This window comes from Pelobates fuscus, chromosome 3 (genome assembly GCF_036172605.1).
Source record: "Pelobates fuscus isolate aPelFus1 chromosome 3, aPelFus1.pri, whole genome shotgun sequence".
Taxonomy (NCBI): domain Eukaryota; kingdom Metazoa; phylum Chordata; class Amphibia; order Anura; family Pelobatidae; genus Pelobates; species Pelobates fuscus.
In genome coordinates, this window is record NC_086319.1 from 373,527,473 (window position 1) to 373,545,606 (window position 18,134).

The 18,134-nt window shown below is 41.1% G+C and overlaps 1 protein-coding gene across 1 annotated transcript in view; it reads left to right on the forward strand.

The window, feature by feature from the left end:
- The first annotated feature begins 9,302 nt into the window (after positions 1-9,302).
- LOC134603464 (very-long-chain 3-oxoacyl-CoA reductase-like) overlaps positions 9,303-18,134 on the forward strand; it is a 40,526-nt gene continuing 31,694 nt past the window's right edge. The window contains exons 1-2 of the mRNA XM_063449455.1: positions 9,303-9,499; positions 18,030-18,076. Of these exons, the coding sequence (XP_063305525.1) occupies positions 9,334-9,499; positions 18,030-18,076 (213 nt within the window). The 5' untranslated portion in view covers positions 9,303-9,333. The remainder of the gene's footprint in view (positions 9,500-18,029; positions 18,077-18,134) is intronic.

Below are 18,134 nucleotides of genomic sequence, written 5' to 3' on the forward strand. Positions count from 1 at the left end.
TTTACTCAGTTCTGGAGTAGGAAGGACCTCTAGTGGCTGTTAAGAAAACAGCAGGAAAAAGACAAGACCACTGCAACCAGACCATCTCATTGAAATGGGCTCTTTAATGACTTAAGGTACTAATAAAAGACTGGTAATATTACGTGTGTAATAAATGTCAGATTCACAGAAAGGTTCAATGAAATATCCCAATATAAATGGTGTTTATGTAATTCTGAAAGAAACAGAAGAAATCAAATGTACACAATTCAATTATGGGAAATACATGTAAGGTCAGCTTAAGAACAAACAAAACGCAGGTCCCTTATCTGCTCTAAAATACAAACTTTCTGTAAAAATAAAAGTATTGTCAAATTTATAAACTTTTATATTTTTGTTATTTCTGTAAATGTTCTTTTGTATAGAAAATGAACTTAAACTGAAGCTTTTCTGTTTCTTAGAGCTTTAGCTTGTGTTTTAAATGTTAAAACTAACTAATACTGATTTACAACTAATTAGAGCTCCATAACAAATACAGTTTGAACAATTTTAGTCCTTCTTAAAATGTTACAGAGCACTATTTAATTAAAGCTCATTTAAGCATTTAACAAAGCTTTGGCATTATTAATTCTTATTGCAAGTTCAATCATTAAACATATGAAACTGTAGGAAATATAGGTTCCGGGCCGTAGATCATGCAGTTTGTAGGATGTCAGAGTTTATTCACTGGAAAAAAAAAGAAATATCCAAGGAAGCGGAGACAATGTTTCGGCTCTTCTCTGAGCCTTTATCAAGTTTTGATAAAGGCTCAGAGAGGAGTCGAAATGTTGTCTCCACTTCCTTGTTTCAAATAAAGACTGTCTTTTAGAAGAAACCTCAGGTGTGCCTTAATAATTTTTTTTTTTTTCATTTAATGTCTTCAGGGATTGGCCCTCCCTTTCTAGAGAACCGTGCAGGAACTATTGCCCCCCTTTTTAGTGTGTGCATTTTACTCTTGTTTTTTTGCAAACAAATTCACTGTTGAATGCATGTTTATTAAATTATTCAATTACAACGTCTATGGTAACTACAATTTGACTCATGTTATACTGGACAAGTGTAAAGCTACGGAGCCCCTCAGGTGACATGCAAATTTTTTTTTAAATCATGCGCATGTTATGCTATATTGTGCGCACTATTTAGTAGATTGAGCCCATGAGATAGTATAGGGTGCAGGAGATAACTACAGTATCTCACAAAAGTGAGTACAGTCCTCACATTTTTGTAAATATTTTATTATATCTTTTCATGTGACAACACTATAGTAAGTGTACAGCCTGTATAAAAGTGTAACTTTGCTGTCCCCTCAAAATAACTCAGCACACAGCCATTAAAGTCTAAACCGTTGGCAACAAAAGTGAGTACACCCCTAAGTCCTAATCCTCCTAGCTGCCTCAGCTGGCTCTGGTGCTCTCTCAAATTCTGAATTCCCATCGAGATGTGTATCTCGCAGTCTTCAGAATTTGTCCTTCTCTGTTTCCGTCCTCCTTGCTCTAATTCTGCCATTTATAATTAATTTGCCATTATATGTTGAGCTCTTAACCCTGCCTCCACCTGGCCAAAATATCTCAATTCCACACCTGCCTATAACTTCTAACTTTGCCTTATCCAGGCCCAAGTGCCATACCTCTGCCTCCCTAGCCCACAATTTCAGTGCCCCTTACTAACAGCCCAAACCTTAATAACCTTGCCTCCCCCAGCCCACTATGTTGTAATCCTGCCTCCCCAATTCTGTCCCCCTCCCAGTTTGTAAGTCCTCCATCTCCCCACTGCAGCACAGGCTGCAAACAGTGTATTAATCAGAGCCAGACGAAGCAATAGAGAGGTAGGTGCTAACAGGAATCTCCGTCTTTGCTGCTCTGGATGTAGGTATCTCGTGCGCACGACTTAGTAGATTGTGCCCACGAGTTAACAATATCGTACACACAAATGAAATATGAAACAAAGCACAACAAACAAAAAAAAATATATATATATATATCTATATTTGATATAAGCAGATTAGAATTCAGAAATAAAATGCAGGGGAAAAAAGGTAGCTAAGACAATTATTGTGCACAATCACCAAGGGAAAAGAAAACACATCTAATATTTTCCTTTTCCAAAGAGAATGCTAAAAATGTCAACAAGTAAATTCAACAAATCGTCTAACAATGGTATAAACGGATTGAGAATGAACACTATGTATAGAGTCCCAAGCTTGGGTGCTTCGTAGAGATAAGATGTGTGTAATAAAAGGGCAGATCATAGCATTTTGACTTGTAAACATTTACGAATTCAGCTATTTTACCTAAATTCAGAAATTTACTTTCAATTCCTGGCAATTCTCGCTTTGTAGTGAATATCACTGTTTGTCTTTGATGGTTCCAAAGAACTGCATAATAAAATGTACTTTGGTAAATTGTCTTAAATTAAAATGTAAAAACGATAGGTGATTTCATGCAGCAAACACCAACACATTATTTATTGATTTATTATCTGGGAGATCTGCATAAAATAGAAATTCTCTTACCCAAACAAAAAAATCATCTTCTAGCCATGTAGATATGTTTATCTTTTAATGGGAGGTTTGAAGTTTGTCTCTGCAGCAGGCAATGAGATCAAACTTTTATCAAATCCGTCAAGATGTGCTTTGCAAATAAGGAAAAATTAAACTTGTGAAATAAAGTCCCATTTACCTTTCCCTCTGCTTCAGACCTGATCTTTAACCAGCAGAGTGAAGCTCCGTAATTAGAGAGGAAGGTATATAGGACTTCATTTAACACATTAAATGTTGATTTGCTTGTAACATAACCATGCTACAGTACTTGCTATAGTCACAGAATACTCCCACTTTGAGAGAAATAAAAGAACATTTGGTGGGAAGTAAACGCTCCACCTATAAACACATAATCAAGGAATTTCACCACGTGGCTTCATGCTTTCCTGCCAGATTCAACAGACAGACAGATTTTTTATGTGAGAACCCATGGCACCAGGCATGTTTGAAGGTGACAGAGTGTGTGGTTTGTGGAATGTCAAGTGATGCTGTTCCTGTTCTCTGATTCTCCAAAGTCCTTTGAGGTTTTTTTGTTTTTTTTAATTACACAATAAGTTTTCATGAGGGCCTCTTCTTCCTTTAACCAGGCTGGCTTATTCTTCTAAAGCCCACATTCTCCTTTGCACCTCCACACAGACCTGGAAAAAAATTATGCAAGCAGTATATCTACACACCACCTATATATCCCTGTATAAAAAGTAAAATATAATCAAAATATATACAAGAGTACTTAACTTCAAATCTAGGACAGCTTCCCAACTAGCATCCCGTTTATGACAGAATATAGAGATATACATAAAATGGGATACAACTGTATATCTGCAAGGCAAGAAAATTTAACACATAGTGATGTACTGTGATGAGCAAATTATCACTTTTATACTGATTGCACTCACAAGAGGTCGGAGTATAAAGCGTCTTAAGCATATCAATCGTTTGAGGACTTTTAGTTGTTGTCACATCCACCTCTTTTGTGTCCAGGAATCACTGCTCCCCCCCACAGAATACTTCTTCAAGGATCAGGATATCGTTTCTAAAAAATTCTTTGGGGCACAATGAGCCCATAAAACATAGATAATGTATATAAAATTAATTAAGAACAGTCCAACGCGTTTCGTCCACACAAGGTGGACTTCCTCAGGGACAACAAATAAAAGATACAATACAAAATAACATCCTGATCTAATCCCCCCCCCCACAAAGTCCTTTAACTAGGGCTAATCCCTTTCCTAATAGGATGATCCTGGAGTTTTCTCGTGATTGTGGGCACCTGGTCAATCTTGTTTTCTCCAATGGAAATCCTATGGTAAGCTCCTACTCTCTTCTTCCAGCCACGATCACTTTGTAAGTTGATTTTGTGTGTGTGTATGTATCTATCTGTGTGTCAAAGTGTGTGTATCTGTGTTTGTATGTGCCAGTGTGTGTCTGCGTATCAAGGTGTGTGACACACAGATACACACACACTGGCACATAGTAGCACACAGATACACACACCTTGACACACAGTGTGTATCTGTGAGTGTGTGTGTGTGTGCATGTATCTGTGTGTCAAGGTGTGAGTAATTATGTGTCAAAGTATGTGTATCTGTGTTTGTATGTGCCGATGTGTGTCAAGGTGTGTGTATCTGTGTTTGTATGTGCCAGTGTATGTATCTGTGTGTGTGTGTGTGTGTGTATATGTATCTGACGCACAGATACACACACACTGGCACATAGTGGCACACAGATACACACACCTTGACACACAGATACACACACTCAGATACCCATACACACACTCAGATACAAACAGTTACATATACACACACTTTGCACCCACAGATACACACACTGGCACATACACACACTCAGATACACACATTGACACAGTGTCATACACACACACTGACAAACACACATAGGCACACGTAGGCACATACAAACACACTGATATACACTGGCACACACACACACACTGTGGCGAACAGAACCTCGCCAGAGATGTTTGGAGGAGCCTGCTTGCCAGCCTCCGGCCCCAGGACTATGGCCCCCGTGATAAACCTTGGTTAAAGGCACGGTTCGTGCCTTTTGGACTTATATGGTACGGTATACGGAGCTTACCGAATGGATTAGGAGTTTGTGTTCTTATACCGAACAAACTACCGAACAGTCTGACCACCCTCAAGTGGAGTGTGCAGCCCATTAACCTCCCTGACTTCTGTTTAACCGCAACTTAATTGGTGATCGGCTGGGTGGTCGCTGTTCGTATGTGCGAACACGTGGCGGATGCCATCTTTAGCCGCGAACACATACAGTGGTGTTTGGTCGTTGACTGCATGGAACTATAATCGGACACTCAAGGGTGCGAACACCGCTGGTACTTCCATCTCTACATATGTTCGGCTGGATTCGTATGGGAACAACGGCGTTCGGTGGGAGCAAGCTCCCGAACGAAGGACATAGACTGAGCCTACCCACGAACCGCTATGTTCAGTATTTTGACTTTATTGAGTACTCCCGAAAGAGACCGACCGCACAGCCTGATTTCATGGAACTCCTTTGGGCAGGAGCTTCATCTGCGGACGGTCAAAATATGATCGCCATGGAAATCTCGAACTCCTGAACTGGGTGATTTTTGAATATGTTGGTCACCCAGATCGGCAATATCATGGATGTAACTTTTGTGGGGTTTCCATGGTTTTTGGGGGTACTTTTGGGGTACTGCTATTAAAAAATGTATGTTTTCTGTGCCTGGAGATAATTGGGTCAGTTCAGATCCTGACTCAATTATCTCTCCAGCACAGGGGAGGGATTAACCTATTTTGTATGGTAGTGTCCTAGACCTGAGAGCCAATGTAATCATGTGTATGTTTTTACTGTAGTCTACTCTCAGTTCTAGGGGGGAGTGCCCCTTGCATGGAGACCTGCATATAAGGCCAGTTGTGGCTGCCATTAAACGTGTTCCTGCTTACCCTCAACATAGTCTCATCTTATGTGTGGGGGAAATGGCTGTATCTACCCCGGGGATTGCTATATCACTATACTCCCCTGGGATTATAATCACTTGCTCTTTTAAGAGCATATTGCTACACTCTCTTGTAGACGAGGTCCACCCACTGGAAGCTGGATACTGGTCTTGGGTCCAGGGTGAGTGGAGAACAGTGAGACCCCAGCCAAGCTGTAACGCTGGTAGTGGGGACTACAGTGCTGATGGTGTCTGGTGGAGTGCTTGGAGTACTCTGTGAGCACTAGAAAGCATCGATTGGCGGGGGCACCCAGTCAGGGTGCCAGGCAGTCCGCCACACACACAAATTCACACATACTGACATACACACACACACACACACTCAGATACACACAGTGACACATACACAAACCTTGACACACAGATACACACACTGACACATATTCAGACACACATACTCTTTGACAGACACACATACACTCTCACTGACAAACACACATACTCTTTGATAGACACATACAAACACATATACACTCTCCCTGACAAGCACACACTCACTGACAAACACACACACACACTCACTGTCAAACACACATAATAACTCCTTAACAGAAACACACACACTTTATTTTTTTTTCTAATTTCACTCCAACCAGCCTCCCTACCTTTGGGAGTGCTGGCATGGAGTCTCTTTTTCCCTGGGGTCCAGTGGGGCTGCTAGGCTGGGCAGCTGGCATGCAGTCCCTGGGGCCCAGTGGGGCTGCTGGGCTGAGCGGCTAGCGTGCAGTCCCTGGGGTCCAGTGGGGCTGCTGGGCTGAGTGGCTCGCGTGCGGGCCACGAGGGAGTAGTGATCTTCCTGCTCAGCTCCTTTACACGCCTCTTAGTGATGCCGGAGCTGGAGTGACATCATATTTGGGCTCTGGCATCACTGCTGTGCACGCCGTCATAATGGCCGCCGCTATAATTAAGGCAGACGGCGAGGGAGCACTCTCCCCTGCTCAGCTCCCTCGTTGCCCGCCTCAATTATCGTGGTGACCATTTTGTTTCCTGAAATTTTGGGGGAACTCCATTTGTGTTCTCTGGGGTTCCGCGGAACACCAATTGGGAAACGCTGTTCTAGAGTCTTGCAGAGTTACTCACTTAACACCAAATTTTGTCTGCATAAACAAAAGTCAGTGAAAATGACCAGATTCCAACTAGATTGGCTATTCTTATATTTACTGAAGTCAAAACCGGTCAAAATGTAATGCTTTTCTCATCTGTACCTTGTATAAAATATTGTATCTAGACAATAACCAAACACAAATGCTATATAAGTTTTGCACTGAATGCATCAGGTAGAATGCACATTTACTCAATATAATTCACTTGTCTCTGGTCAAACGAGTTATATAGACCCGATCTTTCTGCCCATTGTCAGTGCTATTGTCCACCAGGCAAATACTTGTAAGACATGAGGGTTAACTATGTGCTTGCTAACCAATGGTTGCTAGCCAGTTGCCCCCAAAAAAGGAAAATAAATAAATAGATATATCAAATAGAACCGTATGAGGATCCTTTTAATTATAGGGAGGTTTAAAACCTTAATTATATTTGCTATTTTTTGTAGATATATCAGCAGTATTGGAGATGGGGGCATAAGAGAGTAATTCTGGGCCAGAAAGGCAAAATCCAGACATTGTTTATTACTGCAGTCTGAATGTTTTTGTAGGGTACTGTCTTAATCCCATTCGGCACAGGACTATTATGACTTTAGTAAATAACCCTAATGGTGTATCTCGAGTACTGAGTTGGCTACCACTGGCCTAGAGATCAGTTGAAGGGGTCATTCCAAGCGCTGTAAATGCAACAGCTGATGAGTCCATGGATACAATCTCATGTAGTACATATAATGTGTACCAACAAACACAAGCGTATCACAGTGTGTTTAAACATCCATAGGGCGCTAAATGTACAACGTACTCACCAAATGCAATATAACCTATAGTTTGCATATATATATGTAAACAGAAACCAACACAGAAAAAATACACTTCAACAGTCTACGTGATTCCCCACAGCCACATTGCACTTCTGTATGTTATAACCATGCATGGCACAGGAAGCTGCTGGACCAAAATGGACCAATTGAAGAGAGAAGGGGATCTTCCCAGTGCCCCTTTGTGTGCTCAAGGAAGCCTCCAGTGGGTGCAGACAAACAGTTAACTCTCTCCCGCTTTCCGAACCACCTTGGAGATTCAGAACGTTTGCGACTTACCATGACAATGATCTGTCTTGCCAGAAAAGTGTCAAGCAGATAGATGACTGATATCATTAGTAGACTGTTTAACAAAAATCAGCTACGGTTTGGTCAGTAAAAAAATGTGTAGGGATATAATTAGTAGGAGTTGATCTTTATGCTTTTCAGGAATTTGCAAGTCTTGCCTGCTTAGTAGACTGTACAGTGCAGGTTCGGTGGTCGAGAGGAAATCATCAAGGCTCTCCTTCCATAGGTCATCTCAGATCGCCACCCTCCATTCCTGTTCTTTCTTTGGGATTGGTTATCCTTTTGGCACAGAAACTCCTGTATCAAACCAGGACGCTGCATGAGTGCATGTCCATAGCCACATTTTCAAAAAGACATGCAGGGGTCCCCATGGTATGTTGGGGATCTCTCTAATAGCGTCAAGCCATCCCACTTCTAACACCAAATGTGAAAGACCGCCTGGTATCCTCGGTACCTCCGCTAAGCTCGCTTCCTAGCTTTAACCGGGACAACCCATAGTGCTTTAGCCACCAGTTGCCATAGCTTGACTGGGGTCTATCCAGAATTTCCCATCCTGGAACAGGGTCCTGTGCTACAGCTCCAAGTAATCAAGCTCTCCTGCAAAATGTATAGCTATCTCACCCAAACACTAGCTGAGACCTATACATATAGTGTCCATCTTCAGCTCCCAGTGATGGTGACTACTGTCACCGAGGTATAGATAGTAGTTGCCGGTAAGTGAATGTAGTGGGAGTTTAGAGGCTGAAGTGAGAGGTTACTTGGGAGTAGTTAGGTGGATTAGAGGCTGAAGTGGGGGTTAGGTGGTGTAGTAGGCTAGATAAAAAATGAAATGCAGTTTCATACCCCTTCCCTGAGGCTTACCTTGGGCCAGGGAGGGGGAAACTTGATCCCTGGTGGTCCGGTGGGAAATGCAGCTTGTCTACACCCTCAGCAGGTGCAGACAGCGCTTTCTGGCCAGTGCTGGGAAATGTATTAGAGCGCTGCCGAGGTAACCTGCGGGATCACTCTAATCCAGAACAGCGGAGTACAGACCACGTTCTCCCTCTTCCCCCTTAGATCAGGGGCCAACAGCCATTCTTATGGCTTGATTTCTCAGGGGAACACGGGGCCAGTCACAGAGATCTTTTTCATCTCCCTGATGGCTTGTTCTGCCTTGGCACACCCCGTGCTCACTCCTATAAGTATATGGCCGAAGGATCCTATTAGATACTAAAGGCAGGGATGAGTTTTTATAACTTTTTTTTACATATATTTTTTAAAAAAATAAAAAAAAAAAAATAAGAAAACTTTATTCAGTGTTGTAATTTCTAGAGCAGCAATAGTTCCCTTTAAATCTCTATTTCTTCAGTAGTAACAACATTGTCCTCTTGTTCCACTCAGCAGTTTTATATGGCATAGCAGCCTCTTGCACTCTGTATCTTTGTACTACAGTTACAGAGATTACTAGATAAAGGCTGTGTAGATATATAGAATTGGGACTGGCAGGTAGGATAGTATTTCAGGGCAAAAAGCAATTGTGACTTAACTATCTCCAGAAGGTGTGTCGGATATTCAACAGAAAACACGATGGAGGCAAAGGAAGAAGTCTATACTGAGACATTTGTCCTGTTTGGTAAAGTGGTCGCAATTTACCTCGTAGTGTCCCAAGGATTTAAACTGATTCGAGGTATAAGAAATCACATATTGTCTGGGTGGTTTCAGACAGACTTAAAACGATATGGACGCTGGGCAGGTAAGAAGGATTAACCACTGATAAGAGGAATGATTTTGTTTGTTTGTTTCTGATTTCATAGATATTTTAGGCTTTTTGTACACCCCTCAAAATGTAAAAAAACATATGACAGGTTAAAAAGGTATGTTTTGAAACTTACCACTCTGAGGAGAAACACTGATAATAAATGGTAAATTGACAGATTGTCTGATACCGTATCGAGTGTGTAATTCAAATAGCAAGCACCATCCCCAGCTATTCAGTATTATTTAGGATTATCATACATTAGATATTAGATAACTGCAATGCTATGATTGTACAAAATAACCTTTTTAGTTAGAAAGACCACCGCTGGGCTCTACTAACTGAGCTGGGATATCAAGGGTGTAGTAGAGCTCAGTACTCTGTCTCAAGCAGGAGAAAGTCGACTTTGGTGACTTTATAATCTTCTACAAGCACTAGATGACACATAGTAAAGGGTACAAGAACAACAATTTATTGTCACCAAACAGCTGAATATATATATAGAGACAATAGTGTGAAGAACTTTCCTATTTTAACCTTCCCCATTTCACCGAACCCAATCCGTTTTCCCTTTAGTTCGTTATTTTAAACTACTGAACACCGACCACCCCCTGGCTCATTAACTTAAAAAGAAACACTTTACTCAAGTGCTCTCTCTGGGTGGCCGCCAGGCAGCGGTACTTGGTCATCAAGTTCGTGGAACTGTCTGACAGATACCTTAACTCGTGAACCCCGGGATCATTGTACCTTCGCCTGCTTCTCTCACAGATAATGCTGTTCGGGGAAAAGACATTCTTAAACGAGGGGAACATTCGCTCCATACGAGCCAGGGAAATATTTTGTTTGAATTCGAATAGGAACTCCCGAAGATTGACCAGCCACTACCCCTTTTCTTGTGGAGCTATTTTGGGCAGCAGCCAGGGTAGCGGTCGGTCAAAACTTTACCCTGGTGGCGATTCGGCTACACTGCATGGATCTGAGCGTTATTTGGACAACTTGAGCGCTCAGATCCAGGCTATCCGGGGATATAAGACTTGTGGGGGTTCCTATCAATAATATATGTGTTTTATGTATTATGTACTGTACCCCTAGTGCCTGGGAGATAATTAGTTTAACCCCTTAAGGACACATGACATGTGTGACATGTCATGATTCCCTTTTATTCCAGAAGTTTGGTCCTTAAGGGGTTAAGCAAAAACAAACTCACTTATTTCCCAGACACAGAAACGCCTGGGCGGGCTTACCTATGCTTTTGCTGGAGACCCCATGCAACTTGGCCATAATAAACCAGTATTTTTGTACCCTTCATCTAGTCTCGACTGATGTTTGGGTATGCGATAGAGAAAGTGCTATAATCACTTTGGGTACAGGCGGTTCGTCACAAATAGCAACAAGGGGTCATAAACTAGGACAATGGGCTACCTCCCTGGTGTCTCTGGGAGAAATGTTATAATGTTATAATGTTATAATAAATCCAAAAAAAAAAAATTTTTAACAAGATAAATACACATATTACACATCCCCGGATAGGTCTATTTTTAACTTCACTAATAGAACACCATCTACGGCCCTCGGGCGATCAGGATATACTTTAGGACTACTACCCTGTGGTATGTGGCTTACTTTTATTTGTTTTTGAATATTTTTGGTTTGAATAAATTGTTTTAGCCTTTAAAAATCCTGTGAGTTCCTGCACTTTCCTGCTTTTAAAGAAGAGTTGTGTCATCTTAAAGGCACAGTGTCCATAACACCGAGAGCCTAACTTATTTGGCTCTCTAAAAGGTGAGCAGTCATCTGCATTATTTTAAACAATGTTTATACACTGAGGATAATACACTAGGCGCATTTGTTCCATCTTTTTATTTCTCCTGAGCACCTGGGTCCTCATACAGAAGAAGTTTGGTATTATCTATAAATACCTCTGCAATTGTGACCTGAGCCTATCCTCACTCGGCTCTATTCCATGTGAGTGTGTTACACATATATCTTCTAACCACTCCAATTATCGTTATATATTGCACCATGAGAATGATACAGAGTTATGCCCTTAAGGGCTGTGAGACCATGAAAGCACACTGAGCTGAAGCTGACAGGTGTTTACATAGGCCTAGGCCCTTCCGTCCTGTTTGTATCATCTCTGCGTGTGCCAACTACTGTGCCAATTAGAACACCAGCCAAAAACAGAAAACCTATAAAAAGGTTTTAATGTCCGGCTTGCGTCATTAAAATTAGTTCAAAGCCAGAATGATATGACTATGATCAAGTGAAAGTGAACATGTATCACAATTGCTTTAACCATGACTGAATTGATGCAGGTTTGTCAATATGGGAGCCAGGCCAGATTAACATAGGGCTGATGGAGCTGCACACACCCATGTAATAGGCCCATTGATAAAAAAAAAAATGTACTACTCTTGTTAAGTATGGAAACTTAAGAGGGATATAGGGGCACACAACTTGTTTAGACTGGTTGACAATGAAATTAGTTAAGGTAAAGCTGACTGTGTGCACTATGCAAATACTCTTGCTGCTTCGGCCTCTCTAACACTGGCATGCTCCATTTCTTCTACACTCACAACATACACCTTTTCTCCGACAAAGGCGGCAATATTGTTATTTTAGACACCACAAAATATGTAGAGATGAACAAGAGAATCCTCAATGACCAGACTACTTACAAAACCTTAAAACAAGACCCGACAAAAACATTTGCTGAAAAATTGAGAAGCATCTTACAACAAGGCTTTGACAATAAAATAATCTCAAAAGACGAATATAACTATATGGTCATAGGGAGCCCACGTATCTCCACCTTCTACAGCCTACCAAAAATCCACAAACAATACAGTGTTCTCACAGGGAGACCTATAGTCTCAGGTAATGATAATATAACCCAGAATGTCAGTATCTATTTAGACCACATCTTGAAACCCTTGGTAATTCAGCTTCCGTCTTACCTGAGGGACACTAAGCAAACCCTAGCTGTCCTAACACAAACTAATCTACCAGACAACTCCATAATTTGTAGCTTGGACGTTGAGTCCCTGTACAGCTCTATCCCACACCATTTGGGTATCAAACATACTGAGCACTTCCTACGGAAGAGAGGGACACACTTTGATAAGCACACTGACTTAGTTCTGGACTTACTAAGATTTGTACTCACCCACAACTTCTTTTTATTTGATGGAACGTACTACCACCAGGTGCAGGGAACTGCTATGGGGACGTCTTGTGCGCCCTCATATGCTAACCTGCACCTGGGATGGTGGGAGGAACAAGTGGTGTTCATGTCTCCTCCAATAAATCCCCTGATCCAGTACATCCATCTATGGAAAAGATACATAGATGACATTATAATCATCTGGACTGGGTCAGGGGAACAATTCCTCCAATTTATACAAATCCTAAACGTGAATGACCTTAACCTCAAATTCACGGCAGAAATTGGAACCCCCTCATTAAGCTTCCTTGATCTCACTATATCTCCAGAACCAGGAGGTACCATAAAAACAAATCTATTTCGGAAGAGCACAGCCACAAACAGCCTGCTGAATTGGAAAAGCCACCACCCAACACAGCAGAAGAAGGGAATCCCCATAGGTCAATATTTACGTTTGAGACGAAACTGCTCGGATTTGGAAGATTTTAAAATACAAGCTAAAGAATTACGCACAATGTTTAGGCACAAGGGGTACCCCAATAAGTGCCTCAAGAGGGCATATCACAGAGCCCTCCTAACCAAACAAGAAAGCCTTTTGAGGGAACATACGATCCCACCATCAACTTCTAAGGAAGCAGCACAGACACAAATTAGATGCATTGCAACTTTTGATTCAGGCTGGGACCAGGTCAAAACAATCATGAACCGGTTCTGGCCCCTCCTAAAACAAGATGCACAACTAAGGGATGTACTCCCATCATACGCATCCCTAACAGCAAGAAGGGGCCAAAACCTAAGGGACATGTTGGTACACAGCCATTTTCAACCTATCCAACCTCCGACACATTGGTTGTCGGAAAAAATCAAAGGCACCTACAGATGTGGGAGGTGCAAAGCGTGTAGATATATAAGCCCGAATTCAAAAGACTTTAGCAATAGCACTAAAACCGAGAACTTTAAACCCCTGTCATTTTTTAACTGCAACTCGAAAGGGGTAGTATACCTGATTAATTGTCAATGTCACCTCAAGTATGTTGGAAAAACATTCAGACCCTTTAAAAGACGAATACTCGAACATATAAACTCAGTCAAATCAACAAGGAATATTGACACACCAGTTTCAAGACACGTCAAGACAGCTCATAAAGGAGATCCCACTGTCCTTAACTTTTTGGGTATTGAGTTAATCAAACCAGACCAAAGAAAAGGTAACTGGGATCAACGTCTGAGAAGACGTGAGTGCTATTGGATTTATCGCCTACAAATGCTGTCCCCCAGGGGTCTTAACGAGGGATTCTCGTATACCCCATTTATCTAAAAGTCTCCAATATATTTCATGGACATTCTTAATCTTATAATTTCATAATAAAGAATACCTTAGCTAATTTAATTATTTATGTGTATTTCACATTTTCACGTTCATGTTGATCACTCACCACCCGAGGACATTATCCAGCCCTCTGGTGTTCCAAAACATTTTTTATTTTTTCCCATCCCCCCCCCCCCTTCTCTTTTTCCCCCCTGTCCCTTTTACTACTTTCATTCTTCATTAAATATCTACCCATTTATCGATCTGTAACTAGAGATACTAATGATAAATATGAATTTACAGTAACCCCATTACCCCAAGAAATGATATTGTAAAATCACTGTAACCTTCATAACTCATATGACCTGGGCAATTTACAGTTTTCCCGGTCCCAGAAGTTGGGCCATTAAGGAACACATATTTACACAGTAACTATGTACCTTTAAGACACTCAAAAACCGAATTTATACTGCAAGTATCCAACCTTAATATCTCGTTACAATCATGGGCAGGATCTATGTCCATATCATGTCGTAAGAGTATAAGGGGGAGGGCAGTTAAGCTGCCAATCTTGTGACGTATGTATTTCACCCACGGCATTCTCACGTGGTATACAACTGATACGTCACTGATGACCGATCTGGGTCTCGCTACCTGATTGGTCGAACCACATTTAAAACCGGGGGGGGTCTGGGCGGCAAATTTCAGCCCCTGACGAAGGAGTTTTAAACTCCGAAACGCGCGTCGGGTCTTTGCTTTAGGATATCCCTACACTTCACTAGAGCACTCACCGTGCACTCACCATGCACTTAAGGGAATCCTCTATCGCACTTATGTTTTGTATTATTTTGTAAGACGATCATATCATGCTTTACGGAGAATAGGAATTTCAACAGGTAGCTGATCTGTATAGGGACTTTACTCCTAGCGCTAGTGTTAGCATAGAACACCCACGAAGGTGTTACAAGGAGTTTGCAGGGAACTAGCATAGAAGTGCTTTCAGCAATTATAGGACTAAGACAGATATTCCTCGGCTTTTGAGTTAGCACCTTTAGCTGCCCTCCTCGACTAGGGGACAATCTCACACAGGTTCTCCCCCCTATCTCCCTTTATCTACCTGTATATCCATTATAGGTGTTTAGCAGGGGAGGATACATTACCTTATTCTCTCCCCACTTTACTACACCTGCATTACTGGCATGTCTGCTTCAATAGGGTTATAATATTTATTTCGGCTGTTAAAACGCTCCAACACCAAGGATAACCAATTTTACCGTTACACAGCCCTTGAAGCAGTCTCCTAGTAACGTTATAGGGATTAGCAGCAATACCTGCAAAAGCACACTGAGGCAACTGTATCATTTTGGCAACAGCTAATAAAGTTTAATTGTAACATTTGTTTAGCCAGGATACTTGGGAGCTTACCATATACTCAGTGTACCTTGCTTTTGATAGTTGCTATAAACCCTTTATCTATTTCCTAATTCTCTTATATTAAGCCTATTGGTATATCTTTTCATTACTCTTTCCTGTCTGTTTTAGGCATGTCCACTAACATCTATACCAGTTAATTGGGAGCACTCCTTAAAGGGGTACTACCCGATTTTAGTGTTTTTTCTGTTACACATATATCTTCTAACCACTCCAATTATCGTTATATATTGCACCATGAGAATGATACAGAGTTATGCCCTTAAGGGCTGTGAGACCATGAAAGCACACTGAGCTGAAGCTGACAGGTGTTTACATAGGCCTAGGCCCTTCCGTCCTGTTTGTATCATCTCTGCGTGTGCCAACTACTGTGCCAATTAGAACACCAGCCAAAAACAGAAAACCTATAAAAAGGTTTTAATGTCCGGCTTGCGTCATTAAAATTAGTTCAAAGCCAGAATGATATGACTATGATCAAGTGAAAGTGAACATGTATCACAATTGCTTTAACCATGACTGAATTGATGCAGGTTTGTCAATATGGGAGCCAGGCCAGATTAACATAGGGCTGATGGAGCTGCACACACCCATGTAATAGGCCCATTGATAAAAAAAAAAATGTACTACTCTTGTTAAGTATGGAAACTTAAGAGGGATATAGGGGCACACAACTTGTTTAGACTGGTTGACAATGAAATTAGTTAAGGTAAAGCTGACTGTGTGCACTATGCAAATACTCTTGCTGCTTCGGCCTCTCTAACACTGGCATGCTCCATTTCTTCTACACTCACAACATACACCTTTTCTCTGTCCCAGACTGCATAACAGAAGCTTCTGCCTGCTAGTAAGAAGGTAAGGAGACAAGTAGACATGTGAGTGCAAGGGGACAGCCCTTAGAAAACGCGGGCGCATCATTAGATGCATTTATGATCAGAGTGCTGTCTGCATGGCATGTCCTTTGTTGGCCAGCATGCATGATTGGCAGGCAGCCTGTCAAGCATTTACACCAGGCTGACCTTCTAATTCATCTGGGCCCCTTTTTAGGCAGTTCTAGTTACGTGACTCGCGTCAGTCACCCCGCCCACCGACATTCTGCTTCACCGAACCTGCTGTTATGGAGTATGGATTTACTTGAAAGATGAAAGGGAGAGATTAGCATAGGGTATGTGTTTTCTTATAGCTATATCCTATGAGTTGATAATATTTTGTAATTAGGAACATCATAATTGTCAGCACCAGGCTCAATGGGCTCGTAATCTGTCCCTGATGGAAGCGATGACTGGCTGAATGCGTATTTGGCAGAATTGCCGCAACTTCAGAATTTTTTGTGAGTGTATTAGATTTGACAAATCAGATTATTTAATATGTTTCATTTCAAAATCATTTTTCATGTTGGACCTCAACAGGCCCAGCTGCAGAGCTGATGGCCCCTTCTCGAAGCAGTTCCTTCATTCTTGGCATTCCACTAATTCTTCTTGCATTCTTTATTTTTGGACAAGGACTTGCCTTTGGGTACTAGTCTTTAAGTATGTGGTGACACACATTTAAAATACAAATATATAGAACTTTAGCAAATGAGCAATTAATACATGAACTTTATAATACATATAACATTTTCAAACACAACAAAAAGCAACAATATATGCAGTTAACCACATATTTAGTTGTCATCATTTGAATACTGCATTATTTAAATGCACACATTTCCATTCAGCCAGCAGAGGGTGCTGCAGAGTTCTCAAGCAACAATTAATAGTGTGTACATTGATTGCTGCTGTTACACACCTCTTTCAGGGGTTCTTGGCACCAAGAGCCCCTGGTTCCCCAGAAGAAGGCTTCATAGCTGAAACGTCAGGGTTTTCATTTCTCCTGCTCTTGGTCATTATACCCTTTTTAATGGGTGTTTTCATTTAGCACTTTATTATTATTGTGGTATTGGTACTATAAAATGGTTATGCACTACTTTATGCGCTTTCTTTCTGTCAAAATATTTTGATGTAATCCAAGGAGGGATTTGACTGCCAATCTAAGGTTGTGGCAGATTTTTTTTTTCCTAGTTTGTTGCAAAATTGGAAAGCGCTTCAACCTGTCTTTCTGTTGTCTTTTGAATCAACAGCAAAACAGATCTAAGAAAGGCTGCACTTGACAGACACAAGTCATTTTTCAGCCTATAAAACTATGTAACCATGTAAATTGTCTAGAGGTAATCCTTAGCCTTCCTAACCCATACCTTTGCACCTGCAGTGGTATTTTTTAACAGCATGATTATCTAACAGTGATATTTCAAATGCGTATTGGTATAATATCTTGTAATTATTATTATTATTACTACTATTATCATATATATAGCGTAAACAGATTCTGTACTATTTATAATTAGAGAATGGGTACATTTGACAAGTAACAAATATTGATTCTGAAATTGCCTTTTTGGACTTTCAGTAAAATATATTCCAAGAACTCATGCACAGATTACATAGGATTCAACGTGCGCATTAGGATTGCGATTATTGGATAATATGGAAGAAGAGGAATGGCAAAGTTGGGTTTCTACAGAGTGGTCTAGGTGAATTGTTCAGTAGCTGTATGATGTATATGATGTATTGTTATCTCTCGCTTTGCAGTGGTAACAGGAGCATCAGATGGAATTGGCAAATCATACGCTCGAGAGGTAAGCTTTATAAATTTCTCAGGAAGAAAAGTCATTTTTTTAAGGTTCATATGGGTAA